At 38.1% G+C, this 25,005-nt stretch overlaps 1 protein-coding gene across 1 annotated transcript in view; it reads left to right on the top strand.

The window, feature by feature from the left end:
• Positions 1 to 14,611, top strand: part of SNX4 (sorting nexin 4) — a 56,977-nt gene extending 42,366 nt beyond the window's left edge. Inside the window, exons 9-13 of the mRNA XM_077767637.1 lie at positions 2,111 to 2,200; positions 4,205 to 4,304; positions 6,699 to 6,844; positions 8,556 to 8,670; positions 13,431 to 14,611. Coding sequence (XP_077623763.1) covers positions 2,111 to 2,200; positions 4,205 to 4,304; positions 6,699 to 6,844; positions 8,556 to 8,670; positions 13,431 to 13,478 — 499 coding nt within the window. The 3' untranslated portion in view covers positions 13,479 to 14,611. The remainder of the gene's footprint in view (positions 1 to 2,110; positions 2,201 to 4,204; positions 4,305 to 6,698; positions 6,845 to 8,555; positions 8,671 to 13,430) is intronic.
• Positions 14,612 to 25,005: the final 10,394 nt, after the last annotated feature.

Below are 25,005 nucleotides of genomic sequence, written 5' to 3'. Positions count from 1 at the left end.
GGTGGCTCAGTCAGTTAAGCATCTCACTTCGGCTCAGGCCATGATCTCATAGTCCATGGATTGGAGCCCCGCACTGTGCTGACAGCTCGGAGCCTGGAGCCTGCTTCAGATTCTGTGTCTTCCTCTCTCTCTCCCCTCCCCCATTCACAATCTGTCTCTCGCTCTCCAAATAAAATAAAGACATTAAAAAAATTTGTTTTAAAAAAGTTCTGGAGACAGATGATCTGGAGACATGGTGACGGCTGCACAGCAATGTGAATGCACTTAATGCTACTCCACTGGACACTTAAAAATGGTTAAAAGGTAAATTTTATGTTCTGTGTATTTACTACACACACACACACCCACCCCACACACACACGACACCATTAAAATAATGGAAAGTCTAGCCACTGATTGAGAGTAAACATTTCCAACCACCATGTGTAAAGAACTCTTACAACTCAGTAAAAAAAAAACAAAAAATACTTACTTTTTAAAAATATTTCTTTGGGCCATATTCAAGCTAACTGGCTACTTTTCAATCAGTTTGCTTGACCTTAGGAAGTCTTCCTGCATTCTTTTGATTTAGCATTTTCAGTATTTTCAGGGATTTATGATTATCCCTTCAGTTGATTTAAAGTGTTAAGTAAAATTAATTTCAGTACTGATATCTAAAAATCATTACCATTTAAATTTTTCTACCCAAGGATGTGCTGTTTATCCTCATACTATGTTTCCTGTCTTCAAGCCACCAGCCCTATTTTTTGTTTCTTTAACATTCTTTCCGAATCATAGATTTATGAATTAAAGGCATTTTTTCTTGTTCTTAACAATGAGTCTCGAGACTTTTTTCAGTTGCATAGAAGAAATTCCATCCACATTCTACCAAATGTAAATTTGTAATTACAGAATATGTACTTGGCCTCTTTTAGAAATCCTGTAAGCACATAGTTTTTCAGTAGATTTATTTATTTTTACCACTTCAGTAAATTTTGTTTGCTTGCCTGCATGAAGCAGGCCTAGGAACATAAAGTATATTACCCTTTTATTCTCATGTTAGGTAATCAGTTAATTTGAAAAAAAGGATGCCTATTATACCCTACAGAAGTAGTACATGATATAACCATGTCCTTAAGGAATTCATAATGTGATTGGAGAAATAGAACTAACACACAAGACATTACTTTGACAAAATTTAAATTCTGAATGGTTGATAAAAGACCAGAAGTGATGACTAGAGACTGAAGTAGTCTGGGAAGATTTCCTAGAGGTGCTGAGATCTGTGCTTGTGGTATTTGGAGAAGCAGTGTGGAGAGCTGTCACGTTTCTGTACAAGGAAAGACTCCAGTCCAGGAATGAGATGGCATGACAGTGAGGGGCTTGTCTGGATCAAGGCAGAGGTTACTGTTGACAATTAGTATAAAATAAGCCTTCTAAAATTTTTTGTAATCTTTATTTCCTCTAGTTTTCCTTTTGTAGCTTTTTGGCATTACTGTCTGTAGTTGGTGCCAGGAGTGTTTGTGCACCAATTATACTAAACTCTTATTTTTTCTACAGATTTTGTAGCTCTTTCATAAAATATCTTTGAACAAAAGATATTATAGTCTTATGGTGCTGCTTTGTTTTTTATTGTTAACGTATTAATTTTTGAGAGAGCGAGTGCATGTGCGCACGGGTAGGGGAGGGGCAGAGAGAGGGAGACAGAGGATCTGAAGTAGGCTCTGTGCTGCGAGTGCAGAGCCCAACATGGGACTTGAACTCATGAATTGTGAGATCATCTTGAGCCGAAAGCAAGACTCAGCCATTTAACTGACTGAGCCACCCAGGCACCACCCAGGAGCTGTTATACGGTGCTTCTTAAGCTACCTGTAAGAACGACCTTTTTGTTGTTTTGTTTTTTATATCCAAGCCATTGCTGATGGAAACGTTTTGGTAAAATTCAATAAAATTTTCATGGTAAGTAAAAATTGCTACCAATGTTTCTCTATGCTTATTTGCACTTTGTGTACTTACTTTTGTTACTGATGGGTAGCAAATGGTCTGTTGGACCACACTTTGAACAACACTTCTTTCTATCATTAATACTTTGTATCATGATAAAAGTTTGTGTGTGTTGTTTTTTAAATAGGTATGCATCTTCTATTGATGACATTTTAGAAGATGAAGAACATTATGCAGATCAGCTAAAGGAGTATCTGTTTTATGCAGAAGCACTGCGGTAAGTATAATAAGTGTTCCAGATGGACCCGTCTGGCTGGTCACCATTCTCTCCACTTCATATGTTGCCAGAAAGTAAAGAGAGTAAGGTGATTTTTAAATGATGGCATCTCCCAGGTATTGAATGAGATCTAATTATATTCCTCTGTGTTGCAGAGTGCTGGGGAGAGGTATTTAAGACAAGCCCTGTTGTTGAAATGTGGTATTGATAAAACTGGTCAGTCACCAACCTCAGGACTGTTTGCATGTTGTTCTTTCTACTTTGTTCACTTTGAAGATTAGATGCAAAATACTAATTGAATGTGTGTAGCCCTGTCACTAGGCAATATGTTGCCTTTTTAATTTTGTAATTTTTTTCCACATCTGCTTATCTTCTTAGTAAGGTTGTGTAACTTCTTAATATCAGGACTTTGTTTTCTGTTTTTATGGTATCTCTTACAGAGCCAAACAGAATTCCCTGGTATATAGTTCTGTTTAAGAAGAAATTAGCATAGGGGCGCCTGGGTGGCTCAGTTGGTTAATTTAATATCTGACTTTGACTCAGTTCATGATCTTATAGTTTGTGAGTTCAAGCCCCATGTCAGGCTCTCTGCTCTCAGCACAGAGCCCACTTCAGAACCTGTCTCTCTCTGTAAAAAATAAGTATTAAAAAAAGAAATTAGTATGCTTTTTCTGTCCAATTTACAAAAATGAATCATGTACCTAGATTGGTAACTTTTGGCTGTAGCCACTTTGGGTTATTTTCCTGTCATTTTTAAAAGCAGTATAAGGATTCTGTTAGTATAGCAGAGGATCAGTGTTCCTTTAGCTGTTTAGTAGCTGATGTGAAAACATCTGTACATTTTTAACCTTTCTCCTTCTAGAGCTTTGAGTACTCAGGAGTTTCACCAGGTATTTTTAAGTTACCAAGCAAAAGAACGTTGCTGAACACAGTGGAATTCTGTACAGTTCTTCAAAACTATAGAAGAGATAAATGTATATTGATATGTCCATGGTATATAGTTAGGTAAGATGGGAAGTAGAATCACTTGGAGCATGTGCGTATGTGTATTTATAAGTGCCTACTTAAGGTCTGGCAAAATATGCACGATCTGTTAACATGGATTGTGTCTGAATAGTGGAGTTGGGAAGAGTGAGTTCTTGAGACTTTTTATTTTGTACATTTCTGTGTCAGAATCTTAGTTTAGTCTTTTTTTTTTTACACTAAGCATGGATCACTTATGATAAAAGCTAAGACATTTCTATATAAAGAAGAAAACTTTGAATTTAAGGAATACTCAGCTGCTTTGTGAGATTCCAATATTAGTTTCTGTGTTACACAAAGGGTTTTGCTGTTAATGTATGTGATAATGATATATTTATTGAGAAAAATGTTGCAATTATCTTTTTAAAAATATCTTTTGTTAAGTAGATGTAAAATTTTTATGTTTAGGTTCTAAATTTAATTTTTTTAAATATTTATTTATTTTGAGAGCAAGAGCATGAGCAGGGGAGAGGCAGAAGGAGGGGGAGAGAGAGAATCCCAGTCTTAAAAACCTTGAGACCATGCATGACATGAGCCAAAATCAAGAGTTGGACTTAACTCACTGAGCCACCAAGGCACCTTTGCTAGATTTAATTTTATATTGGGTTATTATATTTTAAACTTGAAAATTCTAGGCACATACTGTGAATACTTCCTCTCTACCCCTGGGGGGAAAAACTTTTTTTTTTTTTTTTTTTAAAGAGAGAAAACATGCACATACAAGCAGGGGACAGGGATGGAGAGAGAGAGAGAAAGAGAATCAGAGAGAGAGAGAAACAGAGACAGAGGGGGAGAGAGAGACTCTTAAGCAGGCTCCACACCCAGCACAGAGCCCTACATGGATGCTCCATCCCACAACTGTGAAGTCAAGACCTAAGCTGAAATCAAGAGTTGGATGCTTAACTGGTACCCCTGAAAAAGTTTATGATGTTAAAAGAGAAGCCATAAAAATTAAATGGCAGCACTTTTTTTCATCCCTAGCGCTGTATGCAGGAAACATGAACTTATGCAGTATGACTTGGAGATGGCTGCTCAGGACTTAGCATCAAAAAAGCAGCAATGTGAGGAACTGGCAACTGGGGTGAGTGTGTTTCCATTTCGGTCCCTGGTATTATTGCAGCAGGCCGTATAAGGAATGAATGAGCTGCAGTTGTAATACTCAAGATGCCTGTAGCTTTTATAGGGGGATAATTTATGGGCAACTGTATAATTCTTTCGGTTGTGATCTTGATATAAAAAGAGATAAGCCATTTAAACATCATATTATATAGCAGTGTAAGAAATTCTGCTAACATTGCTCTGTATAGTGTCTTCTCATTTGTATTAGGTCCAAATGAAAAAGCATTATTCTTTGTGATTGAAATAATGACCTTTCTCAGGTTTACTTTTACAAAGTAAATCATAGAAATTTTAGCTTATTTTGAAAAGCTTTGCACAGTTAGAATCAGTGCATCTCTCCTAAGGGAACAGGTGTGAAGAAAATTATGTATCTTATTGTATGAACCTTAGATCATTTTTATAATCAGCTTTCTACTGTCTAGCCACTTTATTAGAATAAATTAGCTGTCATAATGAAAGTACACAATCTGGAAATAATGAAAGTGACCATTTATCAGTCACTTCATAGTCAACAAGTACTTTGGTATTTCTGAAAAGTCACAGATGTATGTAGGAAAAGACCATTTGACCATGGAATATGTATATACTAGGCTTGATTTTTTTTCCTTTTCCTTTTTTATTTTTAATGTTTATTTTTAGGAGAAAGTGAGAGACCAAGTCAGAGTATAAGCAGGGGAGGGGCAGAGAGAGAGGGAGACACAGAATCCAAAGCAGGCTCCAGGCTCTGAGCTGTCAGCACAGAACTCGACACAGGGCTCGAACTCACAGAGTGTGAGATCATGACCTGAGCCAAAGTTGGATGCTCAGCCTACTGAGCCACCCAGGCTCCCCTAGGCTTGATTTATTTTTAAAACTCGGGAAATTTCCCAGGCCATTTTCAGGGAGCATGATTCTCTACTCCCACATGTGAAGGGAAAAGTGTTTTCCTTAGTAAACTCCAGTGAGTAAGGAAATGTTAAAGCAGTGATGCTTGAGGCTACCTTCCAAGGGTAGGCATCCTATTTTATTGATACCCAAATTTCAGTGTGTGTTATGCAGATTTTAAATGTTTTTGTTTCAGTTTGGTCTGTTTCCTTTGTCACGTGTTGAATTTTATCTGTTTTTTATGTCATAGAGAAATTTTTACAAAATGACCTCTGAAGAAATAACTTCCCTAATACCTTACGTAGAAGTTTTCCATTTGATTAAGAAGTTCAGTGTTGGCCATGTGTAGCAACATGGATGGACCTTGAGGGTGTTATGTTGAGCGAAATAAGTCAGGCAGAGGAAAACAAATACCATGTTTGCACGTATAGGAGGATTAGGAGGAACTTAACAGAGGACCATGGGGGAGGAGAAGGGGGGAAATAGTGGGGGAAAGGGAGAGAGGCAAACCATGAGAGACTCTTGAATGCTGACAAAAACTGAGGACTGATGGATGTGGTGGGGGGGATGGGCATGGAGGGGGCCACTTGTGGGGATGAGCACTGGGTGTTATGTGGAAACCAATTTGACAATAAACTATTTGTAAAAAAAAAAAAAAGAAGAAGTTCAGTGTTTATTTTTGGGATAGAGTGTGAGCAAGGGATGGGCAGAGAGGGAGACACAGCATCTGAAGCAGGCTCCAGGCTCTGAGCTGTCAGCACAGAGCCCAACACAGGGCTCAAACCCACGAACTGCAAGATCATGACCTGAGCCAAAGTCAGATACTTAGCCGACTGAGCCACCCAAGCACCCCTCTCTTTCCCTTTTTAAAAGAAGTGTTTAATTGTGGTTAAATATATATAACAAAATTTATCATCTTAACCATTGCTTTTTTTTAACCTGTCATTAATTTATTTTTCTTTTTAAAAAATATTCTAATTTTTACTCTTATTTCAAATTCAGAAAATAATGGAAGAAATTAGTACAGCTATTGAATTTACATTGATATAAATTAAAAGCAATTTTCTGAAACCATAGGTTAGTGAATAATTATACTAGGGATCATCTTAACCATTTTTAAGTGTACAGTTCAGTAGTAGTAAGTACATTCACGTTGTTGTGTAACCAACCTCCAGATCTCTCTTCATCTTGCAAACTTGAAACTCTATACCATTCCGCATTAACTATCAATTTCCCTCTCCCCTTAGCCCCTGAGAGTCACCATTCTACTTTCTGTCTCTATGACTTACTACTCTAGATAGTTTATATTAAGTGAATCATGTAGTATTTGTCCTTTTGTGACTTGCTTATTTCTACTTAGCATAATGTTCTCAGGTTCATACATGTTGTAGCACATGTCAGAATTTCCTTCATTTTTCAGGCTGAATAATATTTCTTTGTATGTATATGCCACATTTTACTTATCCATTCACCTGTTTCTATTTCATTTTAGACTGTGAGAACATTTTCCTTGAAGGGAATGACTACCAAGCTCTTTGGTCAAGAAACTCCAGAGCAAAGAGAAGCCAGAATAAAGGTGCTAGAAGAACAAATAAATGAAGGAGAACAACAACTAAAGTCTAAAAATCTGGAAGGCAGGTAAAAATGCTGAGACGTTTAACAAAGCTAGACAAGTGTACTACATGGCAGGTTGTTTTTTTATAACATTTCCCATCTTCATTAACATCTCTGGAGTATAGTCTGTTCTTCCAGGGCATTTTTTTTTTTTTTAAGATTTTATTTTTAGGGATGCCTGGGTGGCTCAGTCGGTTGAGCGTCTGGCTTCAGCTCAGGTCACGATCTCATGCTCCATGGGTTTTAGCCCCACATTGGGCTCTGTGCTGACACGTCAGAGCCTGGAGCCTGCTTCAGATTCTGTGTTCCCCCTCCCCGCCCCCTGGCATCCCCCTTCCCAGCTTGTACTCTATCTCTCTCTGTCTCAAAAATAAACGTTAAAAAAAAATTTTTTTTTTATGAGATTTTATTTTTTAAGTAATCTCTGGGGCATCTGCATAACTCAGTCAATTGAGCGGCTGACTCTTGATTTTGGCTCAGGTCATGATTCCAGGGTTGTGGGATTGTGTTCTGCGTTGGGCTACAGACCTGGTGTGGAACCTGCTTAAGACACTGTCTCGCTCTCGCTCTCCCCACCACTTCCCTCTGCCTCTCCCCCACTTGCACACTCTCTACACCCAACGTCGGACTCAGACTTCCAACTCTGAGATCAAAAGTTGCATGCTCCACTGACTGAGCCAACTAGACACCCATATGGCCTGTTCTTCTAAAATGTAGTGATTGACTTTCTAAGAAATTTGAATTACCAAAAACCATGTTATAGAAACAGTTTTACTCTAGGGGAAAGAAAGAAGAAAGAACTTCAACTTTATAATATTATCTTCCTGCCCTTTGCTGATTTCTGTCCTTCGTGCATTCCCCTTGCCCTTTCTTCTCCATCCCTTAACAAAAGCCCGATGATTCTTCAGTACCCAGCTCTTGTGCTGCTTTCTTTGTGCAACCTACTTCTAGCCATGCAGGCTCCTGTAGCACTTAGCCCATGCCACAATAGCATGGCAGCTTTGTTCTGGGTGGCAGGGAGCCCTTCTAAATCTGCGGGTGTGTATTTTCCATCTTTATGTTCCAACACCTTACATTGGGTTGACATGTAATTATTCCATAAGTATTTCTAGAAATTCATTTCTCAAAGGTCTGCCATCACTGTGTGACTTATTTTCCTTATTGCTGTTTTCATCTGATAGTCCGTAGATCAAGGGGACCAAGCGTATATCCTTGGTTTTGAGGTATTTTTGTTGATTTTTAGAACTCCTGGAACCAAGTAAGTAAAAGTAAACTTTTATGTATGAGTTAAAAAGATAAATGCCTCTCAGAATTTTGAAAACTCTAGTTGTCATTTAAAGCAAGCATATAGTAATTGTGATACACAATATATTTTGTCAAAAGAGTATGTTTTCCAGTGACCCCAGGAGGGCAACTTCATGCGGCATATCTTAGACTTGTGAGCTGGTTCGAAGAACCAACTACAGCTGTTTCATAGGAATAATTTGAAGCTGGAATTCTTGGGGCAAAAATACTGATTATTAAAATGAAGAACTATGTATGACTGTCTCTCTACTTTTCTCCCAGTATAATTTTTAGGGAGAAAAGAATAGAACTCTCTTATATAGACAATAGTTTGTCCCTCTATATAGACAAATAAAAACCAATGTGAATGAGAACTGGTTATTAGAATTTATAACATATAGTTTACATAACTGAGTAAAAGTAATGATGTTGACTACACATTTTATTTCAGAGAATTTGTGAAAAACGCTTGGGCCGATATTGAACGCTTCAAAGAACAAAAGAACCATGATTTAAAGGAAGCTCTCATAAGCTATGCAGTTATGCAGATCAGTATGTGCAAAAAGGTAGGTTTTGGTTTCGGTGAAGATACAGTATATTCAAAACTGCTTACAAATTTCTTTAAAACTAATTTCTCTTCAGTGGACTAGAGTGCTTATCATTTTCATTTCTATTTATATTTTTAATGATTATTTAGAGAGAGAGAGAGAGACAGAGTGCAAGTGGGGGAGGGTCAGAGAGAAGAAGACACAGAATCTGAAGCAGGCTCCAGGCTCTGAGCTGTCAGCACAGAGCCTGACATGGGGCTCAAACTCACAAACTGCAAGATCATGACCTGAGCCAAAGTCGGACTATATTTGAAAATATATATCAACAACATTACTTGAATTATATGGTGTTCTTGGATATGGTGGTAAAATACTGTTCCTAATAGTGATAGATAGTGCTATGATTGGAAAATAGCTTAAACATTGCAGAGAATGTGGTTATGACATGGTTTGTTGTCATAGTGAGTCTTCCACGTAGCTGGTGTTTGTAGTAGAAGATACGAACATGGAAGCTTGATTCTGATTTAAGTAAGTGTTTTGACAATACCGAAATCTTTCTAAACTGCTGTTCTAAGAACAAAATATGAAACACTCCTTTTTTAAAACCCAAGACCTGCCTGTGTGTCTATCAGTTATTAGCAGTACTTTACAACTTACCAGCACTTACAATTTACCAAGCGATTTAACATGCATTGTCTCAGTAAATCATATAAATAGCAAGATAAATTTTCAGTTATTTACCTTCCTAGAGGGAAGAATGCTCATATAAACAACTTACGCTTTAATTCATCTGAACTATTATTTTCTGGCTGGGCACTGTCACTTCCCTAGCCCTTTTTACTTGTATCTCTAGCAATAGCATAGAAAACAAAGATATTTTAAGATGTAAACACCAGACTTTAGCTTTAGTCAAGTGGGCTTTTTTTATATTGGGCAAATTCATATTTATGCCCCAGTGGAAGTGTTAAGTTCCTCCATGTTATAAGTCTTTGGGGTCACTGAAGAGAGGTCAAAGTCATTACTGCTCCATCTGCAAATGCTGTCAGTTGAGTATAATTGCTGGTCGGTGGTGTGTTCCTCTGTTGCTGTCGTTATGCCACATCCTCGTGCTTTCAGGGTGCCTCCCATTTAGTTTTCTTTCTAGCCTGACTTTTTAAATCTCAGGAGGTCTGAAAGATCAGGTTTTTTAGAGTTGGCTTTGTTTTGTTTTCATAAAAGAGTCATCAGAAAGCTTCCTGTCATCGTCTCTTTGCTGCTTTTCCAGAGTGAAATGCAGACTATGTAATGGCTCAAAGGACTTTTCTCTCCACTTTACCTAGGGTGGGGTGGTTGAGGGTGCTAGAAATTAATCTCTGAATAAGATATTACTGTAAGTGTATTTGGACATATGTTGGATATCTTGTATGTTTACTCATGTTTCCTAAGATAACCATTCTAGTAAAAAAGAGTTTACTCAGATGAGATTTAAAGGATGTGTGTTCACCTTATTTCCTAAGAACAGTGGTATAAATTTTCATCATGTTTTATTTTCTTCCTTAAGTAGAATAATAGATTTTTATATTTGAAAATCTATAGTATTCTTTTTTTTAATTTAATTTAATTTTTTATGTTTATTTTCAAGTGACAGAGAATCAGAGCATTAGCAGGGGAGGGGCAGAGCGAGAGGGAAACACAGAATCCAAGCAGGCTCCAGAGCTGTTAGCACAGAGCCCAACACAGGGCTCAAACCCACGAACTGCAAGATCATGACCTAAGCCAAAGTTGGACACTTAACCGACTGAACCACCTAGGCGCCCCGCCCCCTTTTTTTAAAAGAAACTTAAAATTAAGTATGAGAACTTAAGATTAATCCTAGTTTTTTGGTGGGGGATAAATACAGGTATCTATATTTTGTTTATTTTACTTGTGCATTAACTTTTAAAATATACCATACTTTGTTACAGTGTCAGATATCCAAAGTGGTAATTGAATATAATCAGATGACTGATGGGGCACCTGGGTGGCTTAGTCGGTTGGGCGTCCGACTTTCGCTTGGGTCATGATCTCACGGATCGTGGGTTCCAGCCCCGCGTCGGGCTCTGTGCTGACTGCCAGCTCAGAGCCTGGAGCCTATTTCAGTCTGTGACTCCCTCTCTCTCTGACCCTCCCCTGCTCACGCTGTCTCTCTTTCTGTCTCCTAAAAATAAAACATTAAAAAAAAAAAAAATCAGATGACTGAATTGAAGTAGTAGTAAACCAGAACAAAAAAGTTTTACATAAAAAGTATTAATACTAGCTTTTAAAAATCAAGTATTACTTCTAAGTGTTTTTTTGGTCCACCTTTTTGATAGTGAATTTTCTAATTTGTTGAATCAAGAACTGAGCTTTAATGAAATACTTGATAGATTTTTTTTTAACATTTATTTATTTTTGAGAGAGAGAGACAGAGTGCAAGTGGGGAAAAGGCAGAAAGAGAGGGAGACACAGAATCCTGAGTAGGCTCCAGGCTCTTAACTGTCAGCACGGAGCATGATGTGGGCTCCAACCCATAAACTGTGAGATCATGACCTGAGCCTAAGTCAGGCATTTAACTGACTGAGCCACCCAGATGTCCCCATACTTGATTGATTTTTAAGATACTTTATCTTTTCAAATTAAAAAAATTATCATGTGGGAAAAGATATCCCATGTAAATAGAAGTGGGGAAATAAAGCTAAGATGGCAGTACTTATATCAGACAAAACAGACTTTAAAACAAAGACGATAACAATAGACAAAGAGCATTACATAATGATAAAGGGGCCAATCCAATAAGAGGATGTAACAGTTGTAAATATCTACCCAACACTGGAATACCTAAATATGTAAATATTAACAGACATAAAGGGAGAAATTGATGGTAATATAATAATTGTAGGGGGTTTTAACACCCCACTCATATCAACAGATAGATCATCAAAGCAGAAAATCAATAAGGAAATAGTATCTTTGAGTGATGCATTAGCCCACATGGCCTTAACAGATATTCATTGAACATTCTATCCGAAAACAACAGCATACAAATTCTTCTCAAGTGCACATGGAATATTCTCCAGGATAGATCACATGTTAGGCCACAAAACAAGTCTCAATAAATTTAAGAAGACTGAAATAATATCATCTTTTCTGACCATAATTGCATGAAACTAGATCAGTCACAAGAAAAAAACTGGAAAAACAAACACACGGAGGCTAAACAGTATGCTAACCAGACCTCCAATGAGTTAATGAAGAAATCAAAGAGGTAATCAAAAAATACATGGACTTAAATGAAAATGAAAACACATGGTTAAAAATCATTGGGATGTAGCAAAAAACATTCAAAGAGAGAAATTTATAGCAATACAAGAAACAAAAATCTCGGGGCGCCTGGATGGTTCATTTGGTTAAGTGTCTGACTCTTGATTTTGGCTCAAGCCATGATCTCATGGTTCATGAGTTTGAGCTCCACATTGGGCTCTGCACTGACAGTGCAGACAGAGCCTGCCTTGGGATTCTCAATCTCTCCCTCTTTCTGTCTAGCCCCCACCCCCAAAATAATAAACATAAAAAAGAAGAAGAAAGGTCTCAAACGATCTAACCTACACCTAAAGGGTCTAGAAAAAGAACAAAGCCCAACAAGGTTAGTAGAAGAAAGGAAATAATAAAGGTTAGAGCAGAAAAACTAATTATCATAAAAGTACATACTCTCATTGCAATAATTTTTTAAATCCAGAAGCATATTAAGTGAAAATTCTCTCTCTCCTCCCCCAAATCTCTTTATAAACTTACCACTGTTACAGACTTCATGTGTATCCTTCCAGACATTCTTACACATTTACAGTCATTAAGAAAATACACACTTTCCTTTTCCCTACAAAAATGGGATTGCATTATATGTGCTAGTGTGTAGTTTTTGTTTGGTCATTTAATGTCTCATAGATCTCTTACTGTGATAGTGCATAAGGTCTCTTAACCTTTCTAACAACCAGTACTCTATTAGATACTGCTTTATCCACCAAAGATATTTAAGATTTGAAGATGTTTATCAAAGCTTCAAATATGGATAAATATTGACATACTTTAAGTTTTAAAGAAAATACTGCTTCATAAATTAGTTATTGGAGAATATATATCTTGTTGAAAAAATTCCTTTGTTTCTACCACTTCCCTTAAATTTTACTGCTATATTTTTACATACATGCTTTTTTGTTTAAGCATATTAGGTATATTATATCATATTCACTTTGTGCTAAATAGCCTGCCAGAACACTAAAAAGGATTTGATAATTCAGCAAATTATTGGTTTTTATCAAAACATTAGTTGTTAGCTAATAATTTAATACTCCATTAATTTTTAAATAATCCAGCGATTTTTATTTAATTATTAAACTAATAAGATATTTTTCTTTTGTTTTAAGTAATACATAGAAAAATTGCGTGAAAACTTGTTTGGTTTACAAATAGAAATGATGCAAACAATGTGATGTGACTAAAGGTTTGTTATAAGCCTTGAAAACTCAGTTTTCCAAAAAGAAGTTGTAGTAGCTCCTTCCCCATCCTGAAGATAGGCTATATGAATGATTCCCTCACTTTTTTCAGAAGCATTAGACATTCACTTATATTAGTCATTGCCAGAAAGTGTCACATTTGCCGGACTTGTCAGTTACTCCAAAAGGCTAAAGTAGCATACCAGTAAGCCAAATAATTCAGACTCTTTCCAAGATCACATTTTAAAATTTGTTTGTTTCTTTTTCTTTTTTTGTTTTTGTTTTTTCTAGGGAATTCAAGTCTGGACCAATGCTAAGGAATGCTTTAGCAAGATGTAATCTTGTGAAATGAATTTTTCTTCAATCAAAGTGCCCCAGAACAGAAGCACAAGTAAATAAAAAAAAAAATAAAGTCGCTATCCAATATACACAAAAATATATATAAGTTGAGTCAATTCAACTTTCTTTAATTTGATTGTAGTTGTGTTAAAATAGCACAAAAAGGATGTATTTTAATGAATATTAAATATTATAATTTGAGGTTTTGGGGACTGGTGCTGATTCCAAAATGTTAATTTGATTATATATACCAATAGATTGTTTGTTAGGCTTCTGAACCAGTGACTGAATGTTAAGATGTTAGATAATATGTTTGTTTCAATGCCAGTTGTTTCAGATCTGTTTCTGTAGGGAGTTTTTCCCTAAGATTGCATTCCTGTCTTTACTTAGGAAGACCCACTAATCTGTATAGGGGGTTATTTTTTCTTGCCTTATAGTTGAGCTGTTTGGTTTGACAAAGCTCAGCAGAAACTTAGTGTGAAATCTAAGGTTTTCTCTCACATTCATTGATGCCCCCTGTAACATTTGCATACACTAGAAAATGCCTTCAATTTGTGTTTTACCAGAATTTTGATACTGGTCAGAAATTTTATACTGCCAACAAAGAAGTCTCAACTTCTCAGATATGTAGTGGAACGCATTGTTACGATAGAAGGTTTTAATTGAGTATGTTATATATAAGCACTAAATTCTTCTCAAATAATTCTTAACCTCAGTGATGAGCCTAAATTTACTCTGCTTGGCTCTCTACACATGGCATTTCAGGGTACAAGATGTAGCATTTCAATGTATAAGATATATGTAGTGATCATGTGTGTTGGTATCTTCATTATTAACATCCTTCTTTTCTATTGCTTGGCTGTAATTTTTGTAAAGATAAATTATATTGTTTGTGTGTGTGTGTGTGTGTGTCTATGTGTCTGTGTGTGTGTGTTGTATATGTTCAGAAGCCAAGCACCCTCAATTTGCTAGCTTTGCAGTATTTTAAATGTGTTCTCATTATTACTAATTAATGTAAAAAAATCCCCAGTACTGTTCAACATTTGACTTTTTTATATGTTTAAAACGTTGCTGGGTTTTTGTGCTGTTTGCCAAACTTACAGTAAATAAATGAAGTATTGTGCTGATTTTCATATGATTTTTGTTATTTTAACAAAGTGATCTGTCTGATGCCCTGTGAGAAAATAATAATAATACATGCCATATTACGTGTTGAAGTATTTAATTATGTAAATTTGTCTTAGGCCAGAATTTGGGTTTAAAAAAAATAAGATGCTGGAATGAGATATAATTTTTAAATTTTTGCTTTTTTCTTTTTAAGATACAACTGTTGGAAGCAAAAGTCATTTGTATACTCACTTCATTCCATTGAATCGTATCATCTCTTGACTCATGAAATTAAACAGCTTTTCACTTGGCATTTAAAAATCAAAAGCCTTCTCTCCAAAACTAATCTTAAATGTAAAATGTATTAGATTTTTTTCCCTACTATCTGACTTAGTTTGAGAAGGACATTGTTACCTATGTTTTTTTTTAACATTTATTTTTTAAAGCTTATTTATTTATTTTGAGAGAGAGAGTACAAACCAGGAAGAGGCAGAGAGAGAATCCCAAGCTGGCTCTGTGCTCAGAGCACAGATTCCCAAGTGGGGCTCAGTCTCATGAACTATGAGATCATGACCTGAACTGAAATCAAGAGTTGGACACTTAACCAACTGAGCCACCCAGGTGCCCTGTTACCTATGTTTTAAGAGATGAATTTAGGAAAAATATTTTCCTAAAACATGCAGATATTCACTTGGTTGTATGTATGTTCAGGAGTATCTTGACTTGGGTTGACTTTTTAAAAAGTTTCAATTGATAGCACAAATAATTCCTTTAAAAAAAAAAAAACTCTTATGCTTTTTAAAAACATTTTAAGTAGGCTCCACACCCAATGTGGGGCTTGAACTCACAACACTGAGTTCCATGTTCTACCAACTAAGCCACGCAGGCACACCCCACCCCCCTGGGGGGGAAAAAAACTCTTAAAGGAATTTGGTGATGGAAATTATTTTTGGTACAATAAGCATAAAGAAAATAATCTGTGCAATAACCCTCTCCACTATTTAAAAATCAGAGCTCTCAAGATGAATTATTAGAGATGAAGTTTAAGTCGTCAAAGCTAAATATAAAATTATAAGCAACGACTGAAGAAAAATGACTCATTACGTTAATGTAAATAGTAATAGAGGAAGATTTCATCTTGACAGTGTACTAGTGATGCAGTTGATATAGTCAAAGCATTAAAATTAACTGAAGTCATACTTAACCTTCATTTACATCCAAAACTTGAGTATGTCTGAATGAGTCACTGGTAATTACAACATAGCATCCAAAACAGGAACTGCGGGTTCTTAAAATTCAAGCATCTTTAGAATAAACACACCCAGCTTGGAATGGAATGAAAAACCAAGAGTTATATAACAAGAATGCTAGGCTTTTTATATCTTTATAATCATTCTTTAGATTTATATTCATACTCTCCCCCTGGGTAGAATTTACTGATTCTCATAAAAAGTTTTCCCTAAAAAAAGATTTAAGAATTTCTTTCAAGGGTGAGTAATCCAGAGAAATAAAATAATAAAAGGTCAAATCAGTAGAATTCTACTTGGTTCCTAAATTATATAGCTTTATATACTTACATTTAAAGGAAGGAATAAGCTATTGAAAAAAATGAGCACATTAAATCCAAAGTAAGTAGAAGAAAGGAAGAGCAAAATTAATGCTTTTAATTATAAATAGAGTTACAAAGCCAAAAGTTGGTTCTTTGAAAAGATTAACAAATTTAAATCTCTAGGAAACCTGGATGGGAAAAGGACAAATTATTCTTAACAGGAATGAGATGGGAGATGTTGTTATAGATCTTACAGAAATTAGAAGGATAATAAGGAATATTTTGGGCAACTTTAAATCAATAAATTAGATAAAGTCAACAAATTCCTTAAAAAAATACAGCTTGCTAAAACTGATACAAGATGAAATAGAAAATCTGAGTAGCCTTATCCCAAATAAATTTATTATTAAAAATATTCCTACAAAAGAAAACTCCAGATGGCTCCAGATGGCTTTATTGATGAGTTGTATTGAACAGGGAAGAAATGGCTTTATATAATTCTGCATAAACTTTCAGAAAATAGGAAAAAGAATATTTCCTTCCCATTTTCTTTTAAGTGAGGGGTGCCTGTGTGGTTCAGTCAGTTAACTTCAGCTTAGGTCATGATCTCGGAGCTCGTGAGTTTGAGCCCTGTGTTGGGCTCTATGCTGACAGCGAAGAACCTGGAGCCTGCTTCAGATTCTGTGTCTCCCTCTCTCTGCCCCTCCCCTGTATGTGCTCTCTCTCTCTGTCTGTCTCAAAAAATAAACATTAAAAAAAATAGTTAAATGAGAAAAACATTACCACATTACCAAAACCAGCCAAAGATATTTGGAGAAAACAAATGTATCAATATACATCATACACAGGGCACCTGGGTGGCTCAGTCGGTTAAGCGTCCGACTCAGGGCATGATCTCATGATTCATGGGTTTGAACCCCACATCAGGCTCTGTGCTGTCAGCTAGCGCCTGTCTTCCGATTCTGTATTTCCCTCTCTCTCTCTGACCCTCTCCTGCTCATGCTATCTCTATCTCTCTCTCAAAAATAAATAAAACATTAAAAATTCTTTAAAAAATACATCATACACATAGATGTAGAAATTGCTAAACTATTAGCTAATTTGACCCAGCAGTATGTAAAGAGCATAATATGTCATGATCGAGTCGAGTTTATCTCAGAATGCAAGGTTGGTTTAACATTAAAAGTTACTATAATCCGTCTTATTAACAGAATAAAGAAAAGTACCTTATGACCATATTGATACATGGAGAAAAAGCATTTGGCAAGATTCAACACTGATTTAAAACTCTCCACAAACTAGGACTAGAAGGAAACTTAATCTGATAAAGGGCATCTATGAAAACCTACAGCTAACATACCTAATGTTGGGAATGTTAAGGCCATCACTGGACAACTGCCTGTCGGACAGTGTATGTCCCCATTTCTCCCTCTTTCACCTTTGCTGAGGTTCCTCCAGTTTTCACCCCAACCTTTCTGCAATTATCTCCATCCCCTGTTGCTTCCTGTGCTCGTTGCCGAGGCTTTTTCTCAGTATTTGGACTATGAAGCCGATGAATGCCCCGTAGGTGAAGCTCAGAGAGTATGTTCGCCAGGTAAGCAGTCCCAAGTCCAGGAAGTTTGGGGAATCTATTCAGAAGATAAATATAAAACCCATCCCCAGATGAAAGTGAAACTAGTTGATTGAGCAACGAAGAACCCAAATGAATAAAATATTCCTCTCATGTACCTATGTGATAGAAATACCATTCAGCAGAAGACAAGGAGAAATTCCTAAATATTTGGTTGCCTAAAGCCTTGATTTCAGAGGCCATAGCTTCAATTGCATCAAGTGCTTACTCTCAGAGCCGAAACAGGCACAGTGCAGTGATGTGGCTTGTCCATGATCCCACAGCTAGTAACTGGTAGAGGCAGAATTTGACCCCAAGTAGCATGGATCCAGAGCCTGGTACTTTTTAAGGCCTTTTCCTTTTGGAGGAGTAGGGGGCTTTAGATGATGTCAACACACCTGGAAGAGAACCTCAGGGACAGACCCATGAGTGTGGGGGAGGGGTGGAAAAAGGTAACTTCCATGATGCTTAAACTTCAAGATATTTGACCAGAAAATGTCTTGGCTACTACTGGGAATGGGAGAGGAAGAGAAAACAGAATGAGCCAGGCTGTGAGGAAATAGTAGACTAGTTCTCCAACTTGAATGTGCTTGTGAATCACTTGAGGATCTAGTTAAAACACAGGCTCCGATTCAGTAGTTTGGAGTGGAACCTAAGTCTGCATTTCTAAAGCTCCCAGATAATGTCAGTGCTATTGGTTAGGCTTTGAGTAGTGAGCTGTTAAGGAATTTATACGTAGGTATAACTTATGAACTATCACTAGCTTTTAAGCTAATGGCCTGGCCAAATCAAGGCCCATTTACTTACAGTTATTTAGCAAACACACAAAAATTTATACCAAAGATGTACAAAAAATTAGGCAATACCAATTTCTTAGTTCAGTTCCAAGTTTACAAGTGTATTATATCAAAAGCTAAATTTAAAACATGTGAAGCCTTAATAAAGATGAGTAGATGGATAATAATCAAAAATTAAGACTGAAACTCAATAATATAATAAACATAATATTAATGAGGTTTTCATCAGATATTGTGAAACACTTTTTGTTAAATACAGTCATTTAAACATGGCTTTATCTTTGTGCCTTTTCAAAATTCTTCTAAAGTGACAATAAGGAGGTGTTTTTGTTTTTGTTTTTAAAGTACCATTCAGGACAAAGAGAACAGAAGGAAATACAACTGTGTACAATAAGTGTTCACAAAGTTTTGGAAGATAAAAAGATGGAGGAGGTGCTATTGGCTTAACAAAATGATGACTGCTCATAATAAGCAAGCTAATTGACACGGTCGAATCCCAGAAAGACTCAGGACTTGGAGGAAACAGCCATACTGGTAGGAAGGAATAGGTGTGAAGTTAAAAAGGGTGGGGAAAGGATTGGTTGAAAGTCTGTATCAGGAGCAATTAGATTATATGTGGAATCTCAAAAACAGAGCAAATAAAAAACAGACCTGTATACAGCAAACTGATGGTTGTCAGAGGGGAGGCAAGTGAGGTTATGGGCAAAATGGGTGAAGGGGAGTGGGAGATACAGGCTTCCAGTTATGAAATAAATAAGTCGTGGGGATAAAAAGTAAAACAACAGGGATATGCCCAGGTCCCAACCCTTTCTCCATATGCTCAAGAGACCACCACTGCACATTACTGTGAAACTTCACATTAGTAAACGTGAACTTTAGAAAAGTGAACATTAGAAAAGTAAAAACAGTTAATATTGCCCTCACAATAGCATCAGGCTTCTCTGTAAAGCAAAATTTCTTAGATGCCAGAAAAAAATTGAGTGATGCTTTGAGAATTCTGAAGAAAAATGATAGCCACCTGATGGCCACACTGTCAATCAAGTGTAAGGCAGAACTAAGACATTCTTTAATATGCAGCCTCAAAACATTTCTTTCCTGGGGCGCCTGGGTGGCTCAGTTGGTTGAGCATCCGACTTCGGCTCTGGTCATGGTCGCACAGTTCGTGAGTTCGAGCCACACATTGGACTCTGTGCTGACAGCTCAGAGCCTGGAGCCTGCTTTGGATTCTGTCTCCTTCTCTCTCTGCCCCTCCCCTGCTTGTGCTCTGTATCTCTCTGTCTCAAAAATGAATAAACATTAAAAATATTTTTTAAATTCCCTTCCTATGCACCCTTTCTCAAGAAGCTACTAGAAGATGTTCTTCCCCAAAACAGGAGCATAGACCAAAACTCAGGACACCATGAGATACAGAAAACAGGAGGTCCAACATAAAAGAGAGATGAAAGGTATGGCCAGGGTTTGGTGAAAAGGAATCCTGGGAAGGCACTGTCCAGAGTGGAGTCAGAGTCGGGGGCTCTGCGGGGAGATCACCTGGAAGAAAGTCGGAATTGTAGGCTTAGGTAGAGATTTGACAAATATAGAATACAGCATTTGGAGGCCATTGGAGTGGGATGATGGAGCCATAGATAGAAAGCTAAGCAATAAAAACACAAGGCTCTTCTAATATTTGAGAGAAAAGGAAATGTTTTGCACAAAGAGAATCATAATCAGAATTTACTGCATGGCTCTGCAGTTTAAAATATTTACATAACTGTAATAATGGAAACATGACAATCAGCTTGGTGATTGTGTGTCATGAATCATGTGTGTCATGTGGTGATTGGTGTCATGAATCACATGGTGATAACTAGTAAGAGGGCTGGTCTGGAGGGGAAGTTAGGAGCCAAATTCCCATCTAACATCATGTCCTTTTTTTTTTTTTTTTGAGCTTTAATTGACACACAATGTTATATTTTAGGTACATTATCAGAATCCTTTCCAGACATAGCACTAGAAACACTGTTTATAAATAAGAAGATAAATTTTTTAAAAAAGTGAAAAGGGGGATTGGGGAATGAGGAATAAGTAGAAGTGAGGCAAGAAGCTATTGTTTGTTATCATAAACCTTTAAGAACTATTTAATTTGTAAATTATGCGATGGATAACTGGTTAAAAAATAAAAAATTAAAAGTAAATGAATTGACATTACAATGTGTCCTCTATAGAGAAAGCAAATAACACAAATGACAGAACAGTATGTATAACATGGGCCAGTTTTTTTTCTAATAAGAAGCCGCTTGATTATATCTGTGTCTATGTGTTTGCATGTGCTTGGGAAATCTCCATGTAGATACTAATGGTTCACAGTGGTTGTGTCTTGTGTGTGGGTCAGCACTTGGTTGGAATAGCAGCCTTCTACTTTTTACTTTATTTCAGTACTGTTGAAATTTTTACACCTTATGTATTACTTATATAATGAAAATCTAATGTTTAGAAGTGTGGATAAAAATAATTACCCATAGAAAATAATCTATCAAAAGAATACCCCGATAACTGCAGCCGATAGGAGTAATATTTGTAAAAAGATACCACTGTTTATCAAACTGCTTTCAAACATAAATAAAAAGAACAGCAAATTGCTACCTCAGATGATAGGAACTTCATCAAACTTGGTCATGTAGGGGCACCTGGGTGGTTTAGTCAGTTGAACATCTCACTCTGGATTTTGGCTTAGGTCATGATCTCACGGTTCATGAGTTCGAGCCCCACATCCAGCTCTCTGTTGTCAGCACAGAGCCCACTTCAGATCCTCTATTCCCTTCTCTCTTTGCCCCTCCTCATCTCATGCGCTCTCATGCTCTCAAAAAGAAACATTTTTTAAAGCTTTTATTTATTTAATTTGAGAGAGAGAGAGAGCAAGCAGTGAAGGGGCAGAAAGGGAGGGAGAGAGAGAATCCCAAGCAGGTTCCATGCTGGCAGCACAGAGCCCAGTGCAGGGCTCAAACCCACCAACCATGAGATCATGACCTGAGTGGAAACTAAGAGTCAACTGCTCCACTAACTGAGCTACCCAAGTGTCCCAATAAATAAACATTTTTTAAAGAGACTTTTTAAAAAAATTGGTACATGTACTAGACAATGGGATGCAATGGAAATAAATGTAGGCACGGGTAATACAAGGGCCAAGAGCACACACCTCTTCTCTCCAAAAGTGGCTCCCAAGGAAATTTGGGAAAGTAACTGAGGAAAATAATGTCAGAAGATTAAATATGTATTGGGAGTTAGGCTAGCAAAATGCGGCTATAGCCTGCTGGAATGAAAGGCCAGTGTCCATATCTGCCCCACTCCACTATTGATAGGTAATTACGTAAAACTGTGGTTTTTAATAACCACAGTGAAGTGCACTGCCTGCATGTTAGGAACACTGCACCTTCACATGCCAGATGCAGATAGAAGTAGGAGGAGGCAGTAGCTAATTCAAAATATGTGGAGGGCGCCTCGGTGCCTCAGTGAGTTGAGCATTCGACTCTTGATTTTGTCTCAGGTCATGATCCCAGGGTCATGGAATCAAGCCCTGCGTCAGACTCTGTGCTGAGCATGGGGTCTGCTTGAGATTCTCTCTTTCTCCCCCTGTCCCTTCCCCGTTCACACTCTCTCTAAAATAAAAATTACAAAATACGTATAATAAAAATGTACAACGAATCACTTCTTTCTCTTACTATTTATAAGAAGCAGAGAAAAAGGGAGAGAATAGTTTTAGACAATATGCATATGAAGGCAAAGGAAAGACAAACCATGTTCCTCCTTCCTCAGTCAGAGAAGTAAAAGAGGTCAAATTAAAATCTAGGACTCCTCCATAGTATTATAAACATAAATGATAAAGGACATATCAGAGTCTCTGTTAGGTTGTGAAATTCATACTTGACATTTCAATGGAGCATTAGAATTTTTTAAAAACTAATATATGAATGGGGCGCCTGGGTGGCTTAGTCGGTTAAGCGTCCGACTTTCGCTTAGGTCATGATCTCGCGGTTCGTGGGTTCGGGCCCCGCGTCGGGCTCTGTGCTGCCTGCCAGCTCAGAGCCTGGAGCCTGTTTCAGTCTGTGACTCCCTCTTTCTCTGACCCTCCCCTGCTCACGCTGTCTCTCTCTCTCTCTCTCTCCTAGAAATAAATAAAACATTTAAAAAAATTAATATATGAAGACAGTTAAAAAAAAAACTTCCGGGGGTGGGAGGGACGCCTGCCTGGGCACCTCAGTCAGTTAAGCATCCAACTTCAGCTCAGGTCAAGATCTCGCAGTTTGTGTGCTCGAGGCCCTGTAGGGTTCCGTGCTGACAGCTCAGAGCCTGGAGCCTGCTTCGGATTCTGTGTCTCCCTCTCTCTCTGCCCCTACCTCGCTCATGCTCTGTCTCTCTCTCAAAAATGAATAAACATTAAAAAATTTTTTAATAAAAAAAATTCCAGATAGTGCTGAAGGCATGAAAAGTTGTGGTCTTCCTCTCTCATTTCCCACCCCTCTGTCTCCCTGTTTTTCTCCACAGGGGTAACCACTGCTGTGGAAACAAGAGCCAACTGTGCGTATTTAACATCTTGAGGACTGCTCCATCTCAGTACATATGCCTCCATCTCTTTTTGGCCATGTGGTATTCCATAGAGACCATAATTTATGGTTTGAAGGATCCTTCTCAAAGGTTAGCACCCAGAACTAAGTATGACCCTCCAGAGGTGAGCCCAACATAAGCAGGGCACAGAAAGACTGCTCAGGGCTGGTGGTTAGGCACCACTCACTTCCTGTCAGCAAGCTGAAGACCACTGTGTGAACCAGGGATCTTCACTGCTTCCCTTACACCTCAAAATTCTCCAGAATCAAATAATTTGCCTTTTCTTGATTCACTGTACACACACTCACACACATGAAGAGAGATCACATTGTTCTCTAGATGGATATCTGTAGGTAGATCTATAGATATAGACATACACACACACACACACACACACACACACAAAGGACTGGCTTCTCACTGGGTCTTATTAGCATATAAAATGTTGGCCCAGCCTGAGGGAAACACCAGTGCCACCATCAGGTGCTGCTGTGTTGTTTAAGGGGGTGACTGCAGAACTCCCCGATTGCTTCCGGTCTTGGTGGCAGCCTCTTGTGAAGTCTCATTCCTGTTCCGCAGCCTGGCAGGCTTCAGGCTTCCCACCTCTGCTTCCTTCCACCTCAGAGCAGCCCTGGAAAGTCAATGGAAGGGACTATATCCTCTCATTAAGAACTTGCTTGCTTGACCCTTAAAATAGACCCAATTCTTTCTGTGATTGGACCCCCGAATCTTCAGTTAGAAATGACCTTAGAGATGATTTCTTCTATTTTAAAAATGAGGAAACAGGACCAGAGAGGGGAAGTGACTTGCTCACAGTAACACAGCCAGTGAGGGCAGATTGCTGATTTCTGGACAGGGCTCCTTCCTTTCTGCGAGTATTCTCTTTCCCTATTTGTCTCCAGACCTAACTGGGCTGTGTGGCTTGCCCAAGCCTCTCTGGCTATCACATCTCATCACATGGTCAGTAGCCAGGAGTGGGTGGGGGACTGAAAAAGAGAGAGAATGAGCCCTTACACCAGTGGTTTTGGGGTAGGACACAGGCAAGCAGTTGGCTGAAACAAAGGTTCGGGATAAACACTGCATTTCACCCATCCAGGGACTTTGGACAGTTACTGTCGCAAACACTAGAGTTCCCTTCTAAACATGAGCCTGTGTATGTGACACCTCGGTGCAGGAAGCCAGTGATACCCATGTTTAACAGGTGACCTGAGCCCCAGGAAACTATATGCGAGCTGGATCACACAGCATGGGCTTAGACCGGGCCCAGGAGTCCTGGATCCCACTCTGCTTGGCCCTACCTCCAGAGAGGTCCTCAAAGGCTTTTGAGGGGTACCCATGGAGGATGTTGGCAGAGCCCTGGGAGTCCTGTGACCTTCCCACCTGCTGTGAGTCACCAAGCCTGTCTGACACCTGAGCTCCCCGTGGCTTCTTTTCGGGCCCAGCTCATGTTCCTCTCTGGGGGACATGCCCCAGCTTGGAGGTAACTGAAGACCCCTGTGTCCTATTAGAGATGGAAACTGAACCATAGCTTTTGCTGGGACCCCTGGATATTTATGACAGGGTCAGTGCTGGGGAGCAGGCTAAGAGAACGTGGTATTATCGAGAGCAAGGGATGATTTTTGCAATTCTCTAAACTCAGTTACATTTGTTTGCCTTAGGACCCTTGGACGTGCTGCTTCTCCTGCCTAAGGTGGGCTCAGCCCCCAGCCCCAGCTCCTTTGTCTGGAGAACTATCCTCACAGACTCATCTTAGCCATAACCTCTGGGAGATCTTCTCTGAGCTTCTAACCAAAAAGCCTCTGGCTCCTAAAATTCCCCATTCCTCCCCTGTCTTAGAATTTAGCACCAGGTACTGAAATGACTGGTTTCGATATGTGTGTGGCC

Source organism: Crocuta crocuta, unplaced genomic scaffold, assembly GCF_008692635.1.
Source record: "Crocuta crocuta isolate KB4526 unplaced genomic scaffold, BGI_CrCroc_1.0 scaffold45, whole genome shotgun sequence".
Classification (NCBI taxonomy): domain Eukaryota; kingdom Metazoa; phylum Chordata; class Mammalia; order Carnivora; family Hyaenidae; genus Crocuta; species Crocuta crocuta.
The sequence above is the reverse complement of the archived record's forward strand: the minus strand, read 5'-3'. Positions and strand labels throughout refer to the sequence as shown.